A 26841-nucleotide genomic window follows, 5' to 3' on the forward strand; every position below is an offset into this window, starting at 1 on the left:
GCAAGACGTTGGACTAGAGGACCTATGACTGAAGCCCTGATGGAGAAAATTCATAAAGGTAATTAAAATATTAGCTTAATGTAGGAACCTTGGACTGTGAAGATCCAGGTCTTTGGACTACACCATAAAAATTATCAAATATTCCACGCTGGTACGGGAACTCGACCCAGAACCTGTATTATATACCACAATTTTTTCGGTACGGCATACACAGTGACTGACATCGGCATAAAGGGAAGACGCGTCAGAAGAAGCATGAAAACCCGATGACTCGAAGTTTATAGACGCCATCATTAATTTTTACCGTAAGACGCAGCACCAACATCTTGCATTCCCTGTTTCATAGTCGACTGTTGCGCCAACACTCGAGTAGCCATTCTTCCAGTACTACAATTAACATTCTGTCTGGTTCTCGATCCGTTAGTACATCTCACAAAACAGGTGACCTAATTGACACCACAAATGTGGTCAATGACCAGAACGTTTATTAAAAAAATTAAAAAAATATTCCAGATTTTTATAGAACAGTTCTGAAATGGTCAGATTTTATAAAAACGTTGGTGATAGGCACAGTTTTCTTAGAAAAGTTGCTGGATTTCATAGTTTTCCCTAGAAAAGTTGCTAAATGGCTTAGTTTTCCATAAAACAGTTGCTGACTGGCACAGCTTTCTATAGAAAAGTTGTCGAAATTTTCTTGCACCGATCAACACGGGATCCAACGAGAAAAACCCCATTTTTGCCGACAAGTGTTCATGCAATATCGAATGTTAGTTTGTGGAATAAATGCCCAATGATGTCTCTATCTCACGGCATTTAACATGGCGATCATGAATTATTCGTTCACGCACGACTTAATTACCTCTGGTACAACGGCCGTTTTTGGACGACCCTCACGACCTTCGCTTTTAAGCGAGGGTCACCACGATTGAATTCATTGAACCAGTTTTTCATAGTCCTATAAGATGGTCCTTTGTCTATATAAAAAGATTTAGTTTGATCTATGCACTCTTGGCGAGATTGTCCACGTCGAAAATTATGAAAAGTTATCGGACGAAAATGTTCACAAGTAAATTCCATTTTTTTCTAGCATTCCGCCTGTCCACGCTAGTAGCACGACTAGTATTCCGTCTAGTATTACAGTTCCAGTTCTGAGTGCTGATAATATCCATTAACGGAAATTACTCCCGCAAGGGCACCCTCCGAATGGCGGCTTACGTATGTCATTTCATATCATTCAGTGGTCTTAGAAATAAGTTACTTGAGGTCATCAACTCCATGCCTGACCATAACATCCGAATTGCTTCATTCACAAAAATGAAGCTAATCAATAATTGTTCTCTCTCGTCCTACGGGAACTACAACATCATTCGACGGGATAGAGATATATCTTGATGGGACACTGTAGATAAATCCATCGATTTCATGGCATGGGAGAAAATATTCAGGGAAACTGTTCTCAAAGCGTCTAAGATTTCATTGCAGCGTGTAGGAATCCTCTTATGAGACCAAATTTTTCATCCAGGGTTTCCAGATTGGCACAACAACGCTCGGAAAACCCAGCTGAATACCGAGATTGACGTGCTTGTTCCAGAGCACAGGCACTTCAAATGGTTGGAACATCTTAAACAGTGCAACATCAATTCGAAGCAGCTGGGTTGCCTGACCAGAGTTCTAGAGTTGTCAATTGCAAAGTTGATGATTTCGGATATATGGAAAGTGGCCCAAGTTATTCAGATTTTGGAGAATTCAACTCTCGCCCAACTCCGATACTCAATTCGAAACTTTTCGTGTTCACCTGCCATTTAGGTTGGTTCCACCAGTGTTATTTAGAGAAACATGTATCTCATTGAAATAATCTGGTTTAGACCCGAAATATTTTTATACGAAATCCGTTTCACACAATTTGAGTAGATTTAGCCGTGTGCGTTTGTATGTCTGTCTGACTGACAGCAGCGCACGATACCTCTTGAACGGATCAAGCGATTGGCTTCAATATATGGCCCTCGTAATATTTCTTTCAAGTTTATATCAAGTCCGAAGATGACTCATATCAGCCTACAAACTCAGTTAGTATCCCCACAAAAGTTAAAATTTTTGCAAAATAATGCGCACGATAACTTTCGAAATGATCAACCGATTTGGTTCAAAATTTGTTTGTAGTACTTCATCCAGACCTGATGTACATATGTATGTCTGGATGAAATAATATGCAATATATCAGTCCACTCCTTCCGGTATCTCCCACACAAAGTTTCGCAAAAGTGCAGTTTGAGACCTCCTCCAATATCAGGCCCACATTATGACGTATAACATTTTTCACGGGCAAGTCCATACTTCATGAGAAAATGACATGACAGCTGTAAAAAACTCGTCCACAGAAGTTCAAACAAGTAAAAAGTATCAGTCGACTTGGCCGACAGAGATATACCCTCAGCCTTGGACCTAAGGAAAATAAGTAACGCACAATACTTCTGATGACTATATAATACGATCTACAAGGTTTGGACCAAATCGGTTTCTCTCTTCGAGGGTTATCTTACGCACTACCCAGTTTAGTTGGTGCCGACAGCCTTTTTTGGATATTTTGGTCCATTATCTCAAGAAATAAGGACTTGCCCCTAAAAAAACATGTACCGTCGTAATGGAGAAAGCGAATACAAGTTGTTACATTAAAAAAAGAGATTCGAAGTCCAAATTTTTGACTTTTGAGAGCAGGCCTTCAACTACACTCTTCACAAATTGTTGTGGAAAATACTCGAAGGAGTGGACCTATATACTACATATTCGAACCTGATCTATGTTCCGTCGAGATATTACGATACGAAAAGTGTAGACCAAATCGGTCACTCCCTTCACGAATTAACGTGCGCACAATTTTTAAGAACATTTTCAAACTTTTGTGGGGGAGTTACCTGAAGGAGTGGCCCGATATGGTCTATATTCGAACTTAAATTAAGTTTGGACAAAATATTATGAACGCCAAATTTTAGACCAAATCGACTGATGCGTTCGAGTGTTATCGTGCGCTCAAACCACTACACATGGTGCCATAGAGGTTTCTAAACCTTTTGTACTAGTTTCTCAGGAAGTATGGGAGGCAGCGAATACAAGTTGCTACAACAAAAATCAAAGCAATTAAAGAGCAGGTCCTAAACTGAACTTTTCTGAAATTTTGTTTTGGAGGTACCCGAGGGAGTGGGCAGACAGAGTCCACATTGGAATCTCATCTATGTCTGGTAGAAATTTCACGATGAGCAAAGTATGGACCAAATCGGTTACTCGCTTCAAGAGTTATCGGGCGCACAATTTTTCCGAACTTATGTGGGGGAGGTATCTGAAGGAGTGAACCGATATGGCTCATCTTCGAACTTAAACTTTGGATATAATATTACTAACGCCAAATTTTGGACCTAAATCGACTCCAAATTGTCTGAAACACATTTCATCCAAACATACTTGGGCTCTAAAACCATTATTTTTATGAAACACGTTTGGCCGTATGAACGTGTATATACCCTCGTTAGCATAAATGCTGATGGTATACACATTTCGCGAAATTGGTACGCGCGATTTCTTTAGAATGGAGCAAACCATTTAGTCCAAACCTTGGACTCAAATATAGTTTTAATTTGAAAATTGGGGACCTTCCTCACAATAGTACAACCAATTTTTTAAGTGCAGTTTAAGGTCTGTTCGACGATCCTTTGGAAATTTTTACCGTAGGTACTCCTTGATGTTGTGATGCTTCCAGACCTAATGGTTTAAAAACTATAATTTATCCATCTCAGTCCTTAATGATTCACATTAACTTTCCATATAAAAAAATTAAACAAAATGCCAAACATTTTTTTTAATCCTTTATAATCCTTTTACATGCAGATATCCGCATCCGGTTTAATTACCAGCCAATACAAATGGATGGATCTCTTTACCAAAGTGCAGTGCAATTTCTGTTGAATTCATTTTGTTTTTGATATTCGTTATTTTTGTGCATTTTCCAGTTCTGTTTTGTGGTCAATGAAATCATTAGTCAAAATGCAATGTGAAATGCATTGCATTAAGGCAAAGTAATCAATAGACTTCGGTCGTATAGAAGGGCTCCAAGTCAGACAAACATACACACATATGTTGTATGTATGTGCATAATTGTGATTATGGTCATTAGGAACCGCATTGAAATCTATGTTCCAGGATAGATATGCATGTTAAACGTGCGTATGTATTTTATTCCCAATATTCCCTACTACATGCTTTTTTCACTAACTTCCCTATTTTGAATGCATTTTGTAAAAAGTCAGTTTTTTTCATCTTTCGACTTTATGGTTTCGAACTAAATAATGAGCTGATCGAATGCATATGTTCCTGTGTATGTGTATATATAAGTATGTGCGTGTACGTATAATTCATTGAACTTTTGTTAATTAAACTTCAATATAGTGTTTTGTGGCCCATAGAAAATTGTACAGAAGAACATTATTTGTATACAAAATATTGAAATTTGTATTGAATAAATTTGATGTGGTCAAAGACTGAGAATAGTAGAAAATTCATTCATAGTTTAGTGGCACCAAACAAAGAATAAATTAATGCTCGAAGGAGTTGCATTTTTTCCATGATTTATCAAATAATACTTACTTACTTAGCTGGCCCATTACAGAACATTTGTTCTATAGGCCGAACTAAGAAAAGATCTCCAATTCTCTCTATTTGTTACTTCGCTTTCTGGAATACCGAGCCTTTTCATCTCATCATCCACTTGTTTGCGCCATCTATTCCTTGGCCTGCCAATTCTGCGTGCACCGCCAAGCGGTCCGTGTTTATACACCTTTTTAGCGGGGTCTTCATCGCTTATTCTCGCATCTCGATACGTTTAACAATATTGATGTCGTTGTACAGCAGATACAGCTCGTGGTTCATACGACGTCGATATTCACCGTCAACGCAGATTGGTCCGTAGATCTTTCGAAGAATTTTTCTCTCAAACACACCAAGCACTGCCATGTCTGCTTGCGCAAGTACCCTGGCTTCGGAGCCATACATCAGCACGGGTAGTATCAGTGTTTTGTAGAGCGTTATTTTTGTTTGACGAGATGTGACTTTGTTTTTAAACTGCTTACTTAAACCAAAGTAGCATCTGTTGGCCAATACAATCCTTCTTTTTATTTCACAACTGATGTCGTTTGTTGTGTTTACGGAGGTGCCGAAGTAGACGAAGTCCTTTACTACCTCAATATTATAGAAACCAACTTCCACAGTCGGTCCGAGCTCAATGGACGCATTGCGCGTCGACACCATCAACTTGGTCTTCTCACCGTTTACCGCCAGACCAGATTCTCCTTCGACCTTCATAAAGGTATCAGTTACTTCTTTTACTGATCGGCCTATGATGTCTATATCATCAGCATAGGCAAGTAACATGTGACTATTGGTGTAGATTGTGCCACTTCTTTTGACGTTTGCCTCTCGTATAACTTTTTCCAGCAGGATGTTAAAGAGATCACACGAAAGGCTGTCTCCTTGTCTGAAACCTCTTTTGGTACCAAACTCTTCGGAGAGGTTCTTTCCTATTTTAACTGAGGACCTCGTGTCAGTTAAAGTCATTTTGCAAAGACGGATGAGCTTTGCGGGGATACCAAATTCAGACATGGCTTGGAATACCTTTGAACGCAGCGGGCTGTCGAAGGCTGCTTTATAATCGACAAAAAGGTGGTAGGTGTCGATCTGCATCTCTTGGGTCTTCTCCAGGATTTGCCGCAGGGTAAATATCTGGTCAATGGTGGACTTGCCAGGTCTAAAGCCGCATTGGTATGGTCCAATTATCTCGTTGACCATTGGCTTTAGTCGTTCGCATAATATCCCTGACACGATCTTGTAGGCAATAGGGAGTAGACTTATGCCCCTATAGTTAGAGCATACAGTCTTATCTCCCTTCTTGTGGACGGGGCACAGGATACTCAGGTTCCAATCGTCGGGTACTCGTTCTTCCTGCCAGATGGTGCTAACTAGCTGATGAACACACCTTATCAGCGTGTCGCCTCCGGTTTTGAACAGCTCGGCTGGTAAGCCATCGGCTCCTGCTGCCTTATTATTCTTCAGTCGATTTATTGCTGTCTTTACCTCATCCTGGCTAGGCGGTATATATTCAATACCATCTTCTGGGATTGGGACTGTGGTATCTTCGTCGTCTTCGCTGCTATTGGATACCAACAGTTTTGAAAAATGTTCTTTCCATATCCTGAGTACACTATCTGTATCAGTTACCAAATTACCTTGCTGGTCTCTACAGGAGGATGTGCCTGTACCAAAGCCATCAGTTTGATGCTTGACTCTATGGTAGAATTTTCGGACTTCATTCTGGCTCCTGTACAACTCGATTTTTTCACACTCCCGCTTTTCCATCTCTCTCTTTTTCCTGCGGAAAAGACGTTTCTCCTCTCTCCTTTTCTCTCTGTATCTCTCTCGTGCGCCACGCGTTGCTACGGATTGTAAAGTAGCCCTATATGCCGCATTTTTCTCTTCGGTGGCAGCACGACACTCCTGATCATACCATGGATTCCTTGGTGGAGGCCTCTGGTATCCAAGTATGGATTTTGCGGCTGTTTGCATGGAGTGGGCAATGCTTTGCCATTGCGCTGATATGTTATCGGGATGAAGAGTGCTTTGATTAAGCAATTGGGCTAGTTGAGTGGAATATGCTGTGGCTATCTGTTGTGATTGCAGTTTACCGATGTCTAACTTTCGTGTTGTGTCTGTTCGTACTTTGTTTGCTACGTTTAAGCGGGTGCGTACCTTTGCTGCAACAAGGTAGTGGTCCGAATCAATGTTTGCGCCTCGGAACGATCGTACATCCAATACGCTCGATGAATGTCTTGCATCTATCACAACATGATCAATTTGATTTCTTGTTCTCTGATCTGGAGACAGCCAGGTGCCCTTATGAATATCGAGATGATTAAATCTGGTACTGCTAACTACCATGTTTTTTTGCAGCTGCAAAGTCTATCAGCCTCATACCATTGTCAGATGTTTCACTGTGGAGGCTGAATTTCCCGACTGTTGGGCCATTAAAATCGCCTAGAATGATTTTAATGTCATGGGCAGGGCAACTGTCATATGTTTCTTCTAAGCGCTCGTAAAATATATCTTTGGTCTGTTCGTCCTTTTCTTCAGATGTTTTAGTCTCCGACTAACTACAAATCCGCAACCAAACTCATGCTTTACGTCATGGCAGCTATAATACAGTGCGTCACCTTTAGGTGTTGTTGTGACGCCTTTCCCAATCCATCGTATTTCCTGTATGGCAGTAATATCGGCCTTGTACTTTTCAAGTACGTCTGCCAATGCAAAGACTGCACCTTCTCTATAAAGAATGCGAACTTTCCAGGTGCAGATTTGCAGATCATGGTCCTTAAAACGTTTGCGGGGTTCGTCAACTTTAGAGGGGGTTGTTTTTCTTTTCTTTCGTTTTTTCATAGTATGCTGTTTTTTCTAGGGGAGGGTTACTAGCCCGACGCCCAAACCCAAGTTTTTAACGTTCTTATGGGAGAACTCGCGGCACATGTTAGCTCACTACCTTTATCGGGTGTTAAAGACAGTTCCCCAGGTGACACCACGGGGAGGTCAGTGTCCACTTGAGATGAAAGAGGGACCAAGATAAATCCTGGGCTTTGCCATGTTAAAACCGGTCAGGACTGTTGCTTGGTATCTTCCATCCCCTACGTCACCCCATCAAATAATAGTCAATTTTAATTGGGACAAGTAAAAAATAAAATATCATAAACTTATATGGAATAATCAATTTTCACAATTTTATATTTCTTGAGCACTGGAAACTCCAAATACGTAATTCGGGCAGCTGAAAATGGGCGACATAGTTATATGCGGGCTATACTACAACTAGGGTCAATGTCAACAATTTTTGATACATAAATTTTAAACCACTGGGAACCATAAATGCCAAGAGACATACAATCTTGCCCGAAAATGTAGATGAAACTAAAAAATTTAAATCGGTGCTACCGTTTTATGGGCACGGTTATCTTGAATCAAATTTAAATGGAAGGTGCTTACACCTAAGAAGTTTTTGCGGATTCTGAAACTACCTACAATGTTCATAGATGAGAAAAATCAAAAAAACTAAAAAAATCGCCGGATTCAAGTTGACATTTTTAAGGGGTTTTTAGGTTTTCACGATATTGCTGGGAAACCGCAAGTCCCTATGAAATGGGACTAAAGAAAATGATGTAGCTATGAAAATGCTCTTCAAGATTGATTTTTATGATATCTTCGTAGTTTTTGCCGTTATTGAGATATAGAAGCTCAAATTAAGACAATGGATTGACTGTATCGCCTCCTTATAAAACAATGTCATGACTGCAATTTCCCAAGTTAAACTTATATATCTCAAAAACGGTACAATCTACCAAAACATGGACCTATATTGAACATTTTTGGTGGAGAAGTTCTTCGAACACTATGAACCGCTAATAATAATAATATAATAATTGTTCCACAAACATCCCATACGGGACAAGGGAGACTTCTCTCATATCAATGAGTGCACCCCGATTCATATTAGCTCAATGATATGGGACCTACAGTTTATAGCCGAGTCCGAACGGCGTGTCTTAAGACACCACTTTGTAGAGAAGTTTTACATGGCTGAAATACTCAGGAAATGTCGCCAACATTACTGAGGGGTATTTTGCCACCGTTGAAAATTTTGATGTTGACTGGCCGGGGAGTCGAACCCACGACCTTCAGCGTGCAATGCGGGTGTGCATACCATTGCACCACGGTGGCACCCAACTATGAACCGCTATTTCGGCAAAAAATACCAAAAATCGGAAGTTACCGCTATATGGGGGCTAAACCAAAACATGGTTCTATGTTGACAATTTTCGGTGGAGAAGTTTAGTGACCACTTGTAACCTCAAATGTCAAATTAACGATATTTCAGTAAACAATGTATGCGGGTTATACCGAAACATGGAATTATATTGACGATTTTTGGTGGAGAACCTCATACTAGAGTAATTTTATGAAATTGCTGTAGTGGGAACTCGATCTAAAAACACCTAGTTTCATGCACAACAACAAAGCAACTGACTTTTCGGAAGTCCGCCAATTTTTTAGTGCAAAAGTTTAGTGCCTGCATGGAACCTCAAGTGTCAAATTACAGTTAGTAAGGTTAAACATTGTAGCTAAAATCTTCAAAACACCTCAAACCCCGTTATATGGAGGCTATACCAAAACATAGACCTTTAGTGAAGAAGTTGTGTGACCACTGGGAACCTTCAATGTCAAAATTTTAAAAATCGACAGGTACGTTATATGGGGGCTATACCTAAACACGTATCGATTTTAGGTGTAAAGGTTTCGTGAATGTGGGGAACATCAAATGTCAAATTACGGTTAGTTCAGTCAAAAATGTAGGTTAAACCCTCAAAAACCAGAAAATCGGGAGGTACGGTTATATGGGAACTATACCGAAACATAAACCTATATCGACATTTTTTGTGGAGAAGTTTCGTGACTGCAGGGACCTCAAATGTCAAATTATGGGTAGATCAGTCAAAAAATGTTGCCAAAACCCTAACAAGTACAAAATATCAGACGACAGTGCCGACAGAGCAATACCCTCAGCCTGTGTGAATTGAAACTTTCATCTATGGACAGATCGAATTCTGGCTACACAACCAAAACCCTTTTCCTCAAAAATTATGTATTTAGAGGGAATTTTGTGGCCCTTTCGATTAAAGCCCAAAAGTGCTGCGGAAGAGGTACCTGAAGAAATGGTAGTCATTTATTGTCGATAGATAGCGCGCCCTCCAGTCATTTCAGTTGGTCAACGTTTAACTTAGAGGACCAATATGTTGGAGCACTATATCAGAAAGAATGGACTTGCCCACGAAAAACATAATATCGCTGTAAACATGACCATAAAGATTAGCATCAGTACTGCATTTAAAATAATTTATGCACAGTGTGGCCAAATCAAATACTTTGTGCCAAAAAGTGACCAAAATTTTGACATTATGTGATAGAAAACAAGTTAGTTAAGAGAGAAACATGAAAATTTCGTTGGTTGCATTTGAAGTAACGTACCTATAACATGACCATTTTTAGATAAAAAAAAATACTCAAAACGGCAAGGAAATTCGTCGATTTTGTGTGGACCATATTATCACGAGTTATTGGAATTTTTTAATAGTTCAAAACCCGAACTAATAAAATGTGCTTAGAAGCAGTTGTATTTGGATGCCAGTTCTGTAGAACAACCAGATTTGTTTTGGAACCGATTTTACGCCAATATTTATACATCCACCATAATTTGGAGGGTAAATTAAATTTGTCATTCACTTTGTAACCCATCGAAATATTCATTGAAGACCCTATAAAGTATACATATTCTTGATCAGGGTAAAATTCTAAGTCGATATAACCATGTCAGTCTTTCCGAAATCAAGATACAGCTCGGAATTTTTAAGATAGATCTTTGTAATTTGGTGTAGAAGTTTCTATAACTCCTAGGATGTTTGGTATTGCAAATGGGCTATATCGGTCCACGTTTTGATGTAGCCCCCAAAGAACGGTACCACCAGATTTTCGGTATTTTGAAGGTTATAGCTTCATTATCACACCGAAATGTCTGAAATTTGGTGCTTAGTCTTCGTTGGGGGTATAACATTTTTCCCCCGAAATTTGTCGGTATAGGTCCACGCCTTCATATAGCCCCCAAAGAACGATAACTCCCGATTTGCGGTATTTTGAAGATTGTGGCCACAATATTCAACCGAAATGGCTGAAAATTGGTGTTTGGTCTTCATTGGTCTTTCCATATGAAATTTTTCGGTATAGGTCCACGACTTCATATAGCCCCCATAGCACGGTACCTCCCGATTTTCGGTATTTTAAAGGTTGTGGCCTCAATATTCCTCCTAAATGGCTGAAATTTAGTATTTAATCCTCCTTGGTGGTATAAAACTTTCCCCAGAAATGTGTCGGTACAGGTCCACGCCTTAATGTAGCCTCCATAGAACGGTACCTCCCGATTTTCGGTATTTTGAAGGTTGTGGCCTCAATAATACTTTCCCCTCTAAATTTTTCAGTATAGTTCACGCTTTCATATAGCCCCCATAGAACGACACATCAACATGTTTGGTTCTTTGAAGGTTGTGGCCTCAATATTTCACCGAAATGGCTGAAAATTGGTGTTTAGTCTTCATTAGGTCTATAAAACTTTCCATATGGAATTTGTCGGTATTTTAAAGGTTGTGGCGTCAATATTCCTCCTAAATGGCTGAAATTTAGTATTTAGTCTTCGTTGGTGGTATAAAACTTTTCCCCAGAAATAAGTCGGTACAGGTCCACGCCGTAATATAGCCCCCATATAACGGTACATCCCATTTAAAGGTGTTTTAAGGTTTCTGGCCACATTTTTGAACCAAATTGGCTGAAAATTGACATTTTGGGATCTTAGTGAGTAAGGAGCGTCCCTGCAAAAAAACTCTTTATGTACATATGTCCACGTTTTGATATAGCCCCCATATTAACAATATATGAATTGTTTGTAACTGCAAAATAAAATATCTCCATTCGGTAAACATCTCCTCCAATTTTCATAGCTCCATCTTAATTCGTTTAGAAAATATGGATTTTTGACAAAAAAACCTATTTTGGACACACTGTGCGATGGTTTTAATAATTACATTGCAGATGAAGATTCTGGAGAAGAAGATGAACCGAATTTTAATAATTTATTAAATGATGATGCTGAGTTTTTTCGAAAACGATATTGCACCTGCGTTATTGTAACAGGCAAATGTATTAAGCCGTCTGAGAAATAGACGATCCCGAGACCTATTATTTCAGTATGAGATCAGGAAATTTTACCGAAACCTATCGAATTCTTTGAAAAAATGTATGATTGTGACTTGGTGCAAATTACTATTCAATACTCCAAGGACTATGCACCCAATAATAAAACTGCAATTGTCTTTTGCATACATAAGTCCGAGGGTATAACATGTAGTACGGTATTAAAATCGAAGTTAGAAATAATTTTTATTATTTGTTCTTCAGTTTTGTAATATCAGTCAGAATAACGATATTTTGGAAAATTACGAAAATTGCTGCACTAATTTGCCCCTCGGCATATGTATATGGATTAAACTAAGTTTGGACAAAATATTACGGGGGCCAAACTTTGGACCGAATCGGTTGATCCGTTCGAGAGTTATAGTGAGCCTCCAGTCACCACACATGGTCTTGAAGACAGTAAGCAACCAGTACCAGACATATAGTGGCGGTCACCTAATTAGGGACAATAAATTCAGTTTAATAGATTACTCGATTGTATTTAAAAATGTGAAGGTTTTGATTAAATAAATTTTGCATATAAGGTATGTATTAGTATAGGCACTATCGAGTGCTGTCAAAACGTACAAAGATTCTCCATATATGGGGGAAGTACAGCCCACATTTCTAAAAATGGTCCATATTAGCCTGGCCAGCTAATTAGGGACATTAGTAGTAAACTCAACTTTAAGGTTAACTGATGCACATTTTATTTTTATACAAGAATAGGTCGAATTAGTTAGTTTATATAGTCCGGTCAAAATAGACATTGAAATAGCAAAAATTCCCACAAAGCTGAATTTTGGTGGAGAGCTAGGGTTTGCCATTAGAAGCAACGTCCTAAAAGTCCCCATCGATCCCATGTGTGCAAAAAAAATTATTCGGGGTCAAAGGTCGAATTTTAAGAGTTTTTAGGTTTTCGGATTTATTTCTTGAAAACGATTGATCTAATCAAAAAGTGACTAAAGTAAATATTGTAGGCAGAAAAATTATCTACATGTTTGACCTTTATAATTTTTATGCACTTATAAGGGAAATATGCACATATTCAGACGAACCGGCTAAAATAAGCGAAGTAATCAGGTCTGTCCCCCAAAAAATATATATTTTCTTGAAGAGCGAAATTATAGCTATCTTCTAAAAAAATTCCAACAAAATCGGAGCGAGTTTAGTAGAGTTATTCAATGTTAGAGTCATTTTATGCAAAAATAGCCCATTTAACCCACATGTATAATCGAAAGCCCAACGGGAACGATCTTAACGAAAACTCTCCGATTTTTTTCAAGTTTTGTCCGAAGGTAGGGTTTATTGCGCTGATTACGGAAATGTATAATTTTCAACGGTTGCGGGTCCGGTTCGCCGGTTATTAGACCCGAAAGGCCAAATTTAAAAACCGGGTTAGATCCGGTTCTACTAAACCGATTACTGTAAAGTGGATATCGTTTGAAAGCTTACGGAAGTATCTAACACATAGTGTCGTTACTTTAACCGGTTCGCCTCATAATGTACTTACGCGGCTAATTTTTTATTTGACCTTTAGATCGAGATATCTCGAAAATGGTAAGTCTTTTTTAAGAATCATAAAGACCAATCTTGTAGAAAATTATTGAGTCTACAACTTTTACTTTAGCGGGCTTTTGCTAAATATTACCGTTTTTGAGAAAAATTATAAAACTGAATAATGCCTCCAAAATGACATTTGACCCCGAATAACTTGTTTTGCACACATGGGATCGATGGGGACTTTTAGGACGTTGCTTCTAATGGCCAACCCTAGCTCTCCACCAAAATTCAGCTTTGTGGGAATTTTTGCTATTTCCCCCTTATAGGCATGTCTATTTTGACCGGACTAATAGTGTATTCAACTGATTTCGGCGGGGGTAAAGCATGAAATCAGTTGAATACACTATAAACTAACTAAAGCCAGGTATTCTTGTTTAAAAATGTGCATCAATTAACCTTAAAGTTGATTTTACTACTAATGTCCCTAATTAGCTGGCCAGGCTAATATGGACCATTTTTAGAAAACTTGGGCTGTATTTCCCCCACATATGGAGAATCTCCGTACGTTTTGACAGCACTCGATAGTGCCTATACTAATACATACCTTATATGCAAAATTTGTTTAAGCAAAACCTTCACATTTTTAAATACAATCGAATAATCTATTAAACTGAATTCATTTTCCCTAATTAGCTGGCCGCCACTATATGTCTGGTACTGGTCGGTTACTGTCTTCAAGATTCATAGTGTCTGAACGCTGTACTTTTCTGAACCATGGATTCGTTAGTTATACAGATATCGATAGAAACGACTGTGGCTTCAATACACAAAACATGAAGATCTTCAAGGGGCAAGGAAAACAAAAGCATGAAATTTAATTAATTCTCTTTCGAGTTGTGCTTATGAGACCAATTATATACATTGACAAATTAGGAGTCTACCGAAGTCCCACGCATTCAACCATTACGCTACGTTTCACGGGTGGTTAAGCCGATCTTCAGGCGTATTGAATGTTGTTTTTGTGGCAGACGAAGGCAAAGCTTGGGAACTAGTATATATGTATATCGCACTTCATTAGATAAATGCATATGCGAAATTATGTCAGTTAATTGAAACTCCAAACTTTTCCTTTAGTCCTGTTTGGTAATCCCATTTTTCAATGTTCACAAATACTATGGTAAGTTTTATTCCTACGTCATTAGTAATTGCTCTCCTATATCAGAAGATTTTGATGGTGGCTCAGAACGCTAAGACGCCGGCAACCTTGACACTCAGTTGTCGGAGTCCCAGGTTCGAATCCCAGCCTGGCTCATGCTGAAACTATTTTTTTTTTGTATTTGTGAACATTGAAAAATGGGATTACCAAGCAGGACTAAAGGAAAAGTTTGGAGTTTCAATTAACTGACATAATTTCGCATATGCATTTATCTAATGAAGTGCGATATATATACTAGTTCCCAAGCTTTGCCTTCGTCTGCCACAAAAACAACATTCAATACGCCTGAAGATCGGCTTAACCCCCCGTGAAACGTAGCGTAATGGTTGAATGCGTGGGAATTCGGTAGACTCCTAATTTTTCAATGTATATAATAGGTCTCATAAGCTCAACTCGAAAGAGAATTAATTAAATATCACTATAAATGACCTTCGCCTTAATAAGGCAAAAATAAAAAATAATTTCAGCATGAGCCAGGCTGGGATTCGAACCTGGGTCCCCGACAACTGAGTGTCAAGGTTGACGGCGTCTTAGCGTTCTGAGCCACCATCAACTTGTCAAAACTTTAGTAGACAATAATTGATGATCAAAAATCTTCTGATATAGGAGAGCAATTACTAATGACGTAGGAATAAAACCTACCATAGTATTTGTGAACATTGAAAAATGGGATTACCAAGCAGGACTAAAGGAAAAGTTTGGAGTTTCAATTACTTACTTACTTAGCTGGCCCATTAAAAACATTTGTTCTATAGGCCGAACTAAGAAAAGATCTCCAATTCTCTCTATTTGTTGCTTCGCTTTCTGGAATACCGCGCCTTTTCATCTCATCATCCACTTGTTTGCGCCATCTATTCCTTGGCCTGCCAATTCTGCGTGCACCGCCAAGCGGTCCGTGTTTATACACCTTTTTAGCGGGGTCATCATCGCTCATTCTTATGATATGGCCTAGCCAACGCAACCGCTGCATCTCGATACGTTTAACAATATTGATGTCGTTGTACAGCAGATACAGCTCGTGGTTCATGCGACGTCGATATTCACCGTCAACGCAGATTGGTCCGTAGATCTTTCGAAGAATTTTTCTCTCAAACACACCAAGCACTGCCATGTCTGCTTGCGCAAGTACCCAGGCTTCGGAGCCATACATCAGCACGGGTAGTATCAGTGTTTTGTAGAGCGTTATTTTTGTTTGACGAGATGTGGCTTTGTTTTTGAACTGCTTACTTAAACCAAAGTAGCATCTGTTGGCCAATACAATTCTTCTTTTTATTTCACAACTGATGTCGTTTGTTGTGTTTACGGAGGTGCCGACGTAGACGAAGTCTTTTACTACCTCAATATTATAGGAACCAACTTCCACAGTCGGTCCGAGCTCAATGGACGCATTGCGCGTCGACACCATCAACTTGGTCTTCTCACCGTTTACCGCCAGACCTACTTTAGCAGATTCTCCTTCGACCTTCATAAAGGTATCACTTACTTCTTTTACTGATCGGCCTATGACGTCTATATCATCAGCATAAGCAAGTAACATGTGGCTATTGGTGTAGATTGTGCCACTTCTTTTGACGTATGCCTCTCGTATAACCTTTTCCAGCAGGATTTTAAAGAGATCACACGAAAGGCTGTCTCCTTGTCTGAAACCTCTTTTGGTACCAAACTCTTCGGAGAGGTCCTTTCCTATTTCAACTGAGGACCTCGTGTCAGTTAAAGTCATTTTGCAAAGACGGATGAGCTTTGCGGGGATACCAAATTCAGACATGGATTGGAATACCTTTGAACGCAGCGGGCTGTCGAAGGCAGCTTTATAATCGACAAAAAGGTGGTAGGTGTCGATCTGCATCTCTTGGGTCTTCTCCAGGATTTGCCGCAGGGTAAATATCTGGTCAATGGTGGACTTGCCAGGTCTAAAGCCGCATTGGTATGGTCCAATTATCTCGTTGACCATAGGCTTTAGTCGTTCGCACAATATCCCTGACACGATCTTGTAGGCAATAGGGAGTAGACTTATGCCCCTATAGTTAGAGCATACAGTCTTATCTCCCTTCTTGTGGACGGGGCACAGGATACTCAGGTTCCAATCGTCGGGTACTCGTTCTTCCTGCCAGATGATGCTAACTAGCTGATGAATACACCTTATCAGCGTGTCGCCTCGGGTTTTGAACAGCTCGGCTGGTAAGCCATCGGCCCCTGCTGCCTTATTATTCTTCAGCCGATTTATTGCTGTCTTTACCTCATCTTGGCTGGGCGGTATACATTCAATACCATCTTCTGGGATTGGGACTGTGGTATCTTCGTCGTCTTCGCTGCTATTGGATACCAACAGTTTTGAAAAATGTTCTTTCCATATCCTGAGTACACTATCTGTATCAGTTACCAAATTACCTTGCTGGTCTCTACAGGAGGATGTGCCTGTACCAAAGCCATCAGTTTGATGCTTGACTCGTTGGTAGAATTTTCGGACTTCATTCTGGCTCCTGTACATCTCGATTTTTTCACACTCCCGCTTTTCCACCTCTCTCTTTTTTCTGCGGAAAATACGTTTCTCCTCTCTCCTTTTCTCCCTGTATCTCTCTCGTGCGCTACGCGTTGCTACGGATTGTAAAGTAGCCCTATATGCCGCATTTTTCTCTTCGGTGGCAGCACGACACTCCTGATCATACCATGGATTCCTTGGTGGAGGCCTCTGGTACCCAAGTATGGATTTTGCGGCTGTTTGCATGGAGTGGGCAATGCTTTGCCATTGCGCTGATATGTTATCGGGATGAGGAGTGCTTTGATTAAGCAATTGGGCTAGTTGAGTGGAATATGCTGTGGCTATCTGTTGTGATTGCAGCTTACCGATGCCTAACTTTCGTGTTGTGTCTGTTCGTACTTTGTTTGCTACGTTTAAGCGGGTGCGTACCTTTGCTGCAACAAGGTAGTGGTCCGAATCAATGTTTGCGCCTCGGAACGATCGTACATCCAACACGCTCGATGAATGTCTTCCATCTAGCACAACATGATCAATTTGATTTCTTGTTTTCTGATCTGGAGACAGCCAGGTGCCCTTATGAATATCGAGATGATTAAATCTGGTACTGCTAACTACCATGTTTTTTTGCAGCTGCAAAGTCTATCAGCCTCATACCATTGTCAGATGTTTCACTGTGGAGGCTGAATTTCCCGACTGTTGGGCTAAAGATATTCTCCTTTCCAATTTTGGCATTAAAATCGCCTAGAATGATTTTAATGTCATGGGCAGGGCAACTGTCATATGTTTCTTCTAAGCGCTCGTAAAATATATCTTTGGTCTGTTCGTCCTTTTCTTCAATGGGAGCATGAGCGCAAATAAAGCTGATGTTGAAGAATTTAGCTTTTATGCGAATTGCAGCAAGTCTTTCATTCACTGGAGTGAAGCTGGATACCAGATGTTTTAGTCTCCGACTAACTACAAATCCGCAACCAAACTCATGCTTTACGTCATGGCAGCTATAATACAGTGCGTCACCTTTAGGTGTTGTTGTGACGCCTTTCCCAATCCATCGTATTTCCTGTATGGCAGTAATATCGGCCTTGTACTTTTCAAGTACGTCTGCCAATGCGAAGACTGCACCTTCTCTATAAAGAGTGCGAACATTCCAGGTGCAGATTCGCAGATCATGGTCCTTAAAACGTTTGCGGGGTTCGTCAACTTTAGAGGGGGTTGTTTTTCTTTTCTTTCGTTGTTTCATAGTATGCTGTTTTTTCTAGGGGAGGGTTACTAACCCGACGCCCAAACCCAAGTTTTTAACGTTCTTATGGGAGAACGCGCGGCACATGTTAGCTCACTACCTTTAACGGGTGTTAAAGGCAGTTCCCCAGGTGACACCACGGGGAGGTCAGAGTCCACTTGAGATGAAAGAGGGACCAAGATAAATCCTGGGCTTTGCCATGTTAAGACCGGTCAGGACCGTTGCTTGGTATCTTCCATCCCCTACGTCACCCAATTTCAATTAACTGACATAATTTCGCATATGCATTTATCTCATAAAGTGCGATATATATACTAGCTCCCAAGCTTTGCCTTCGTCTGCCACAAAAACAACATTCAATAGCCTGAAGATCGGCTTAACCACCCGTGAAACGTGGCGTAATGGTTGAATGCGTGGACTTCGGTAGACTCCTAATTTTTCAATGTATATAATTGGTCTCATAAGCACAACTCGAAAGAGAATTAATTAAATATCACTATAAAATGACCTTCGCCTTAGTAAGGCAAAAATAAAAAAAAAGCATGAAATGTTCGATGATTAACTGGACCCGATTTTATAAAAATTTAACAGCTTACTAATTTTATATTTATATCTGAAATGGGGAAGGACATTCATTTTTTATTTGTTACTAAAAATTATAAAGCCTTTACCTAATTAACTGCGTGTTGCGTGTCCGTTCAAAAATACAAAAACAAAATACATGTATTTCAAATTGAAAACAACAACAAATACATGTATTTTGTTTTTGTATTTTTGAAGGCACACGCAACACGCAGTTAATTAGGTAAAGGCTTTAAATAAAAACTAGAAAGACGAAACTAGAATTTCTAGACTTTTAAGTTTTTAGTTGTAAGCGCCATCTGCTGCCAAATAGCAGTAAATGATTTAAAATGTTGAATTGAGTTTTCTATTGACAAATGAAATTATATGAATTAGGATAACGCCTAAAAAGACATAGAAAAACTTTGGAAGTTATTACTTTATTTGAAAATGCATAACATGAAAAAAATATTTAAGTTATTGGAACTGCTGAATATAGAAATGGAAGGAAGTGGATGGAAGTTTTTGTTTTCATTATTTCTCTCAACTTATTCATTGGTATCATTTTCAGTGAATGACAATTTTAGAACGTCATTACAGCTGATTCTCTATTTTCCCATGTCTTATTCGTAACAGTCGGTAGTTTTGTTTTGGTACTAATTTTTATTGTTAATTCTTTTGTCTCCCTTATCAGTATTGCTATTCGATTCGAATAACCAATAACCGACGAAACTTGAAAGTGTATGTCATTGAATTTTGTTTATTCTGATTCCAAGTTTGCACCAAGTGAAAACAATCAAATCCAGCTTCAGTTTGTTCAATACTATTCCCGTTAACGTTTTGATAGATTAAAACCCAAGGCAGGATCATTGCCAAGAGTTTAGCGTGTGTAGTGTTTACGTTGGAAATACTACGTTCTTTTGTTTTGTTTTTCGTTTTTCCCCACAATTTTCATGGACGAGTCAGAATTACTGTTCAATCTCTTCTATCTACTGCTATGTATGTGTATCATCTATCCACCGGAGGAATTTGGGCGACTGGGTCTCACCATTGAACAGCTCTTTTCACGTTGGTTAGGCGAAGAACATCTAAATTTTGTTCGTTATCACCAGAGACGCACCTCCTTGAATCTCTTCATACACAGTTGTCTGCCGGCAATCTATTTTCTGATACATCGTTTTAAATTCTCCGTATTCACGGAGTACGACGATGCCGAAGAAGAATCTGAATTGGATCCTGATTTCCCGATGCCACAAGAAGCAGTGGCATTTAAAACACTCACCTGGAAAGTGGCACAACGTTTTAGTCTAATGGCTGTGCTTGCCGTTCCTGCCTTGATATTTAATTGGCATCAACAGAATTGGAGGCGACATCCCATAACTCAAACGTTACAAAAGTTTTCCAATACACCGAACAGTACATCGGATGTGGAATCTGATATTGGCAATGAATTCCGCAGGTAATGTTTCTGTTGTTTTTGCGTGACGATGCGATTTATTTTGTAAGAAATGTTTTATTTTTTTAGGCCGGATATTTACAAGAAGAAACTGAATTCAATATCAACTGTAATCGCCACTGAAAATTGGATTATAAAAACCTCACTCTACAATGTAAATTTTGCTCATCAAAGTGATACGGTTCTAAGCGTAGCAAAGGTATGTCAAAAAAAATTGTATCGTTTGCTTATGACGTGGACATGAGTCCAGTGTGGAGCTTTGAAATGTTCTCTACTGTTATCTTTTGTTGAGCTGATAACGCACTTTTTATTAGGGGGGATCGATACTTTTCGAGATTTTGGCAGCTAAAGTTCAGAAAAACGTCTGGCTGCTAACTGGTTAAAAAAATTGGAACTTCGTAAATTTTTTTTATTTTTTCTAGATAGGCGGCCTTCGGCCGGGTATTTATGACTTTCTCCTATGGACAGGAGCAAATAGAAGGCACGAGAACAAAACGGACAAACAAAACTGAAAACGGTAGCTAAAGAAAAGATAAGCAAAAAATTATATAATTTTGAATATATGACCTATGCTGCTACCAGGGCTACGGACGGAGTCGAGCCATTTTTAGTTCGACTCCGACTCTGGAGTCGGCTTTCTTCACGACTCCGAGGGTGATTTTCAATGCCACTTAAAATGAATAAAATATGGACAAGTTTCCAATTTTTGCCTTTATGTTGTTTTTCATATGATATTCTTTGAGAGAACATTGGTTCTAACATAATACTCTACTACAAAACTTGCACATTATTCCTGAACTTATCCCGTTGAAATGAAAACTAAATAAAACTGAAGTTAAGTTTGACTGGTACCATTCCCAATGTGAAAATCTTTAAACTTTGAACATTTTCAGCTTGAAGGGGCCATTCCATGAAAAGCAATCCAATATGGGATGTAAAACTAAATTTTTTCTTGGAATTCATTCCATTCAATGAAGACCCAAAACAGTCGTATTTGACCTATGTTTGTATTTTGTCAAAGAAGTGCTTGAACAACTGTAAGCCAAAAAGATGAAAAATTCTATTATGATCTCCGTAAACTGATCACCTGACATCATAGGCACTAAACACACTTATATAGCAGTAGGGATTGTTAAAGACCAATAATAAATCGCTCTCAAATCTTAGAACCGTCTTCCCAGTCAGTGAATTACGACCACAATTTACAATGAGCTACATATGTTGGAAAATATCATCATTCAAAAAATTTTATCTGATTATTAATCAAACTTAATCTGAAGATTAATTCTTAAGGAACAGTAAAACCGATTTGAGTTTTAAGAGTTGTTCTCAGTCTGTCAATTTACTTCACATCAACACTTACGTATCGAGAATCACAATGTGCAACATTTTCCAGGCAATTTTGTTCAAGTAACTTATAATGCCGTTTTTATGAAAGTAGACAAAACCCCTATTTGGGTTTCGTTTTCTTAGATCGGATTCGGATTTATGGCCTTACCTAAACATGGTTAAATATTGACTTTTTAGAGCAAATCGAAGCAATATATCTGAAACCAATTAAAATCTTGCTTAAAACAAAACATGTAAATCGCGTATTTGTCAAAATCAATTTGTCCGCATGTACAGCAAAACCATATCTTTGAATTTGTATATACATATATTTCGAAATTTAATTTAGAGGCTAAGATGTAGCATCGGCTGCATTTTAGTGTTCAAAAACCTAAAAAACCTAAAACATCGCTAGTTTGCGAGAAAGTGCATACAATTTTTGTCCGAATCCAGTTTCAGCGTCACCATTAAAATCTAAATCGATATACATATATCTATTTCAAGGCGATTAATCAAGAACCGTGGATATTGCATCACACACTATTTTATCAGTGAAGTTTTTAAATCTCTGTTTCCGCAAAAACGAAGTTGTTGCACTAGTTTACAGTGGAAACGGCCCGCAGAAAACGCGATAAAATACGCGATATATTCAAAGACAATTTTATGTGATTTTCCTACTTGGGAATTTCTCGTATATCGCGTTTTAGTATATTAATTTTTACGAGAAATGATTTTTTAGATCCGGATAGTAAAAATTTAAAATTTGCTATCAAGAGGACATCTAAAACAACTGAAAAAATAGGCGCAACAAATTTAATTTTCATAAAAATGTTCGCACAAAAATTTTCTGTGAATCTGTGTAGACTACATTCACAACACATACATCAAATAACACAGAATCGCGAGTTCTACAATCCAATTCAAGATTTTTTTGTGGAACAAAATTAGAAGAAATTAAAAAAAAAATTAAAATCTGGCTTCAAAATGTCAGCATCATTTAATGGTATACGCATATCAAATTTTGAAAAGTTATACATTGGTGAGATGATCCTTATTTAGTTGGCTTCTACTTTTGCTTTGACAGGAGAAATCGTGAAAAATGTGGTTTAATCACAAATCGGAGAAAACAAAAAAAGACACGTTGGCTTCAACTCATTTTTTACATAAATTAAAATTAAATGTTAAGGCCAATACTTCTTGCCAAGTCCAAAAACATTTAATTTTATCCAAAAGCATTTCGCTAGTTATAAAAGGTTAAACCTTGGCTTTATCTATGTTTAATGGCTCCGCGAAAAATGGCCCCAATGCAAAATTGCCCCAAAGCAAAAGTGCAAAATGACCCCAAAAAATTGTGTACATTACAACAATACGCAATTTGGGGCAGTTTTTCACAAATTTGTGGGGTTTTTTGCACAAAAAAATAGGAGCATAATTGCATTTCAATAAAAATGAAATATGACCCCAAACATTAAAAATGCAAAAAGGCCCCAAAATTATTTTCTGTCGATGTTTGGGGCCTTTTGCGTTTTTGAGATATTTTTCAAAAATGAAAATTAAATTTTACAGAAATTTGTTTTATATTTATAATCGTACAATAGAAATTTACGTTTTACTCCGTTGTAAAATATATCAACTTTGCAAACCATTTATTCTTAGATGTTCTGTGGAAGTCGTAAGAAGTGTGAATTTGTAATTAAACAAAGCAAAGAAAAAGTATAGAGTGCGTATTGGAGAACATTTGATGTTAGTATATTTATAAGATAACTGAAATATTATAATAAAAAACAGATGTTATGAACGGTTTGAAATCGATTTTTATTTGTAATACTTTTTATTTGTAATACTTACAAGTATTACAGATAAAAATCGATTTCAAACAGTTCATAATATCGGTTTTTGTTTTAAAAATTGATTTCAAATTTGTGAATGAGCATTGGTGAGATTGTTTTAAAAATCGCGCGATTTTTAAAACAATTTCACCAATGCTCATTCACAGGTATTACAAATAAAAATCGATTTACACAGTTTATAAAATCTGTTTTTATGTGAAATAACTATGCGGGGGAAAGATTGTATGATTAATAAATTGAAGAAGCCACTAGAGAAACTTAATAAATCGCGCGATTTTTTAATTTTCTCTAGTGGCTTCTCCGATTTATTAATCATACAATCTTTCCCCCGCTTAATTATTATATATTAAACTAGATTCTAGTTTGCAATATCATACAAGTTACTTCAGTTGCATCTGTTTTAATTGTGTCGATATATTTAGATTTTTATCAGAAAGTTAGAAGAAATGGTGTGAAGGACAATTTTTAAATTGTTGTGATGCTTCCTTGCAAATAGTTAAAGTGTTGTTCAACACTGGGTAAATCGAAACATTTTATTTGTCCTTACTGCATAGAAAATGTAAACGATACTGTGATTGGTTGTTTTTATATTACCAATGAAAATTATAAAATTTTTGGGGCGAAATTGCATTTTTTATTTTGGAGTAAAACTTCATTAGGCAAAATTACCCCAAACTTGGGGCAATTTTTCATTTTATTGTTGGGGCAATATTGCTATATTTTGGGGGGAAATTGTTCGAGGAATATTGGGGTGAAAATTCATTATAATGAATGGGGCCATTTTTCGCGGAGCAATGTTCAATTTTTAAAAATGTTGCCTATTGTCCGATTCAGCTAAAAATAGAGGAAGATCATTTTTATAGCCATATGAAGAACGCTATTGTTTGGTGAAAATCGGTTCAGATTTGGATATAGTTTTCATATATAATTTCGCCCGATTTGAGGTATTTGATATACCAAAAACGCAAAGTATGTCTACTTTTGATGCAAATTATATTGAAATCGGTTCAGATGTCGATATACATAAAATCCATATACATATGTATGTATATGTTCGCCCCATTTGAGGTATTTGGTGCATAAAACACGCAAATTCTATCCATTTTAATGCAATTTGGAAAATGTCACCAAATCGGGACTAGAAATAAGTTTGCTAAATTATAATGAAATCAGTTTAGGTTGTGAGTGGTTCATACTCTCCTCCACATCCTCATCCATCAAAGCATCCTGATACACCACCAATTCTCAACCAGAATATTTTATACCACCAACGAAGACTAAATTTCAGCTACCTCGGTGGTATAATATATATGGCTAAACATTAAAAATTCTCAAATCAGGGGATAGCGTGATATGAATTTTATATCAAAACTTCGACATTTTCTTTGCAACGGGGACCAAACCCAAATGTTTTAATCCCACGGCAGCAGGTTCTTTGTACCGGATTGACCCGAAACCCATCATCAATCTATGCCACTCCAACAACAATAACCAAATTTGCAATTTCGACTAGATAATGTAACTGAAATCTTTAAAATGTCGAAAATTGGGTGGAACGGTTCTATGGGAGCTATTTCAAAACCAGGTCCTGTACCGACCATTCCCAGCGTATATTTTATACTCCTAACGAAGACTACATTCCAACTACTGCAGACTACATTCCACACTATAGACTATCTCCTTGTCTGAACCTCTTTGTTAATGTATACGTTTTCTCCTCTTATCCCTATTGGAATGTTTGTTGGGAATAATATACCTTTAATATGGCCCTAGAGACTTACTTTAAATTAAATTGTTTTTAGCTGGCTCAACAAATTTTTTAGCGTATTAATTCTTAAATTAATTTTTACCTATTTATAACTTTTCTTTATTGCAGACCGAAACATATAATGTCTCGCAGGATACCAACGATACTCTACAAATGGTCAGTATTATGGTGAAAACGAATCGTGCCGGTGTTCCTGATTTTCACATACGCATCAATGCTTTGGAATTTCGTAATCTCGAAGAACGTATAACACGTCCAATATTAATACCATCAAATATACAATTTCATCGTAATGTTATCGATCGTTTTATCGATGTTTTCAAAGAGCAGGTTAGCCTTAATCCAATCTATAAAGCCGATCGTATTGCAGAGAAATGTTTCGCCTGTATGATGGCCGAACCGAATATAAAAATTCATAAACAATGTTTAGATGTCGATCGAAATGGTCAGCCTCTAACGGCAGAAAATTGTTGTACAAATTGTTATTGTCGTCCAATGTGGTGTGTTGAGTGTTTGGCTCGTTGGTTTGCTGCTCGACAAAACGAACATGAGCGTGAGGTGTGGTTAGAGCAGAAATGTACGTGTCCTATGTGTAGAGCTAAATTTTGTCTCTTAGATGTAAGTTATATAGAAAAACCAGTAAGCAGCGATGCTGTGACACCTTCAACACCAAGTGATACAGATGCGCCGTCATCGTCAACCAATGGCAATCATAACGAAACGTGATTATATTGTAAACTATAGTTATGCATTTTTTCTAAAAAAAAACAACACTAACTAACTAAAAAAGAAAGAACTGTGTTCAAAAGATATACATTTTTTTCATAGTGAATAGAATAACCCCGGTTTTCTTGTTCAACTTTTTAAGAATTTATTAACTTCATCAAATGAAATACTTGTTATTAATACTTGCAAAAGCACGTGAGTTGAAAAGTACCAAAGTCAAACCAAGAACATAGCATTTATCCTCCTTTCAATCGTTAGCAGTTAGTCAGTAGTCACATGTTCAAATTTTTCGATCAAGTAAATGAGTTGAGAGCTCCTCCATACTTCTTCTCACCCCTATTTCCCAAAAAACTCAACTATTTTTTGCCAATGAAAGAAATATGGTACTCTTTTTCAGTAACCCAATAATTTTGCTGACACAATTTTTGAGATTAGACGGCGATGGGGGTTTCTCCGCCGTATTTATTCTTCAGGATCAAAACTACTCATATTCTGTATTATTGGAGGTATCACCCGTGATGAAAAATTGGCATGAAAAATTCTCGACGAAAATTCGGATGTCAGTGCTTTTTTCAGAGTATTAACGGATTAACTTGCTTGAAGAGTTATTGTAAATGTGTGTCCCTTCTTCAAAGTGTCTATTAGCGCGGCTGATATGGTAGCAAAGTTCTTTATGTACCGACAGTAGAGTTGGGCAATATAGTTCACGAAGCGGATCGATCTTTCTAGTTCCTTTTCCCAAAAGGAACTAGTTCTTTAATATAGTTCCATAGGTCCAAATAGTTCCGAAACCGATATAGTTCAGGGAATCTTTTTCTTTCATCGTTATGTTCGTTCCAAATAGTTCCAAGACCGAT

The 26841-nt window shown here is 37.9% G+C and overlaps 1 protein-coding gene across 1 annotated transcript; it reads left to right on the forward strand.

Annotated features, from left to right (window-relative positions):
* The first annotated feature begins 19547 nt into the window (after positions 1-19547).
* Positions 19548-26098, forward strand: LOC141388727 (E3 ubiquitin-protein ligase TM129). The gene is made up of 3 exons (XM_073958927.1): positions 19548-20314; positions 20381-20510; positions 25367-26098. The coding sequence occupies exons 1-3, from the start codon at positions 19809-19811 to the stop codon at positions 25982-25984; spliced, it is 1254 nt and encodes a 417-aa protein (XP_073815028.1). The 5' UTR covers positions 19548-19808; the 3' UTR covers positions 25985-26098.
* The last annotated feature ends 743 nt before the right edge of the window (positions 26099-26841 follow it).

Source organism: Musca autumnalis, unplaced genomic scaffold (genome assembly GCF_047663935.1).
Source record: "Musca autumnalis isolate F117 unplaced genomic scaffold, ASM4766393v1 scaffold_1, whole genome shotgun sequence".
Classification (NCBI taxonomy): domain Eukaryota; kingdom Metazoa; phylum Arthropoda; class Insecta; order Diptera; family Muscidae; genus Musca; species Musca autumnalis.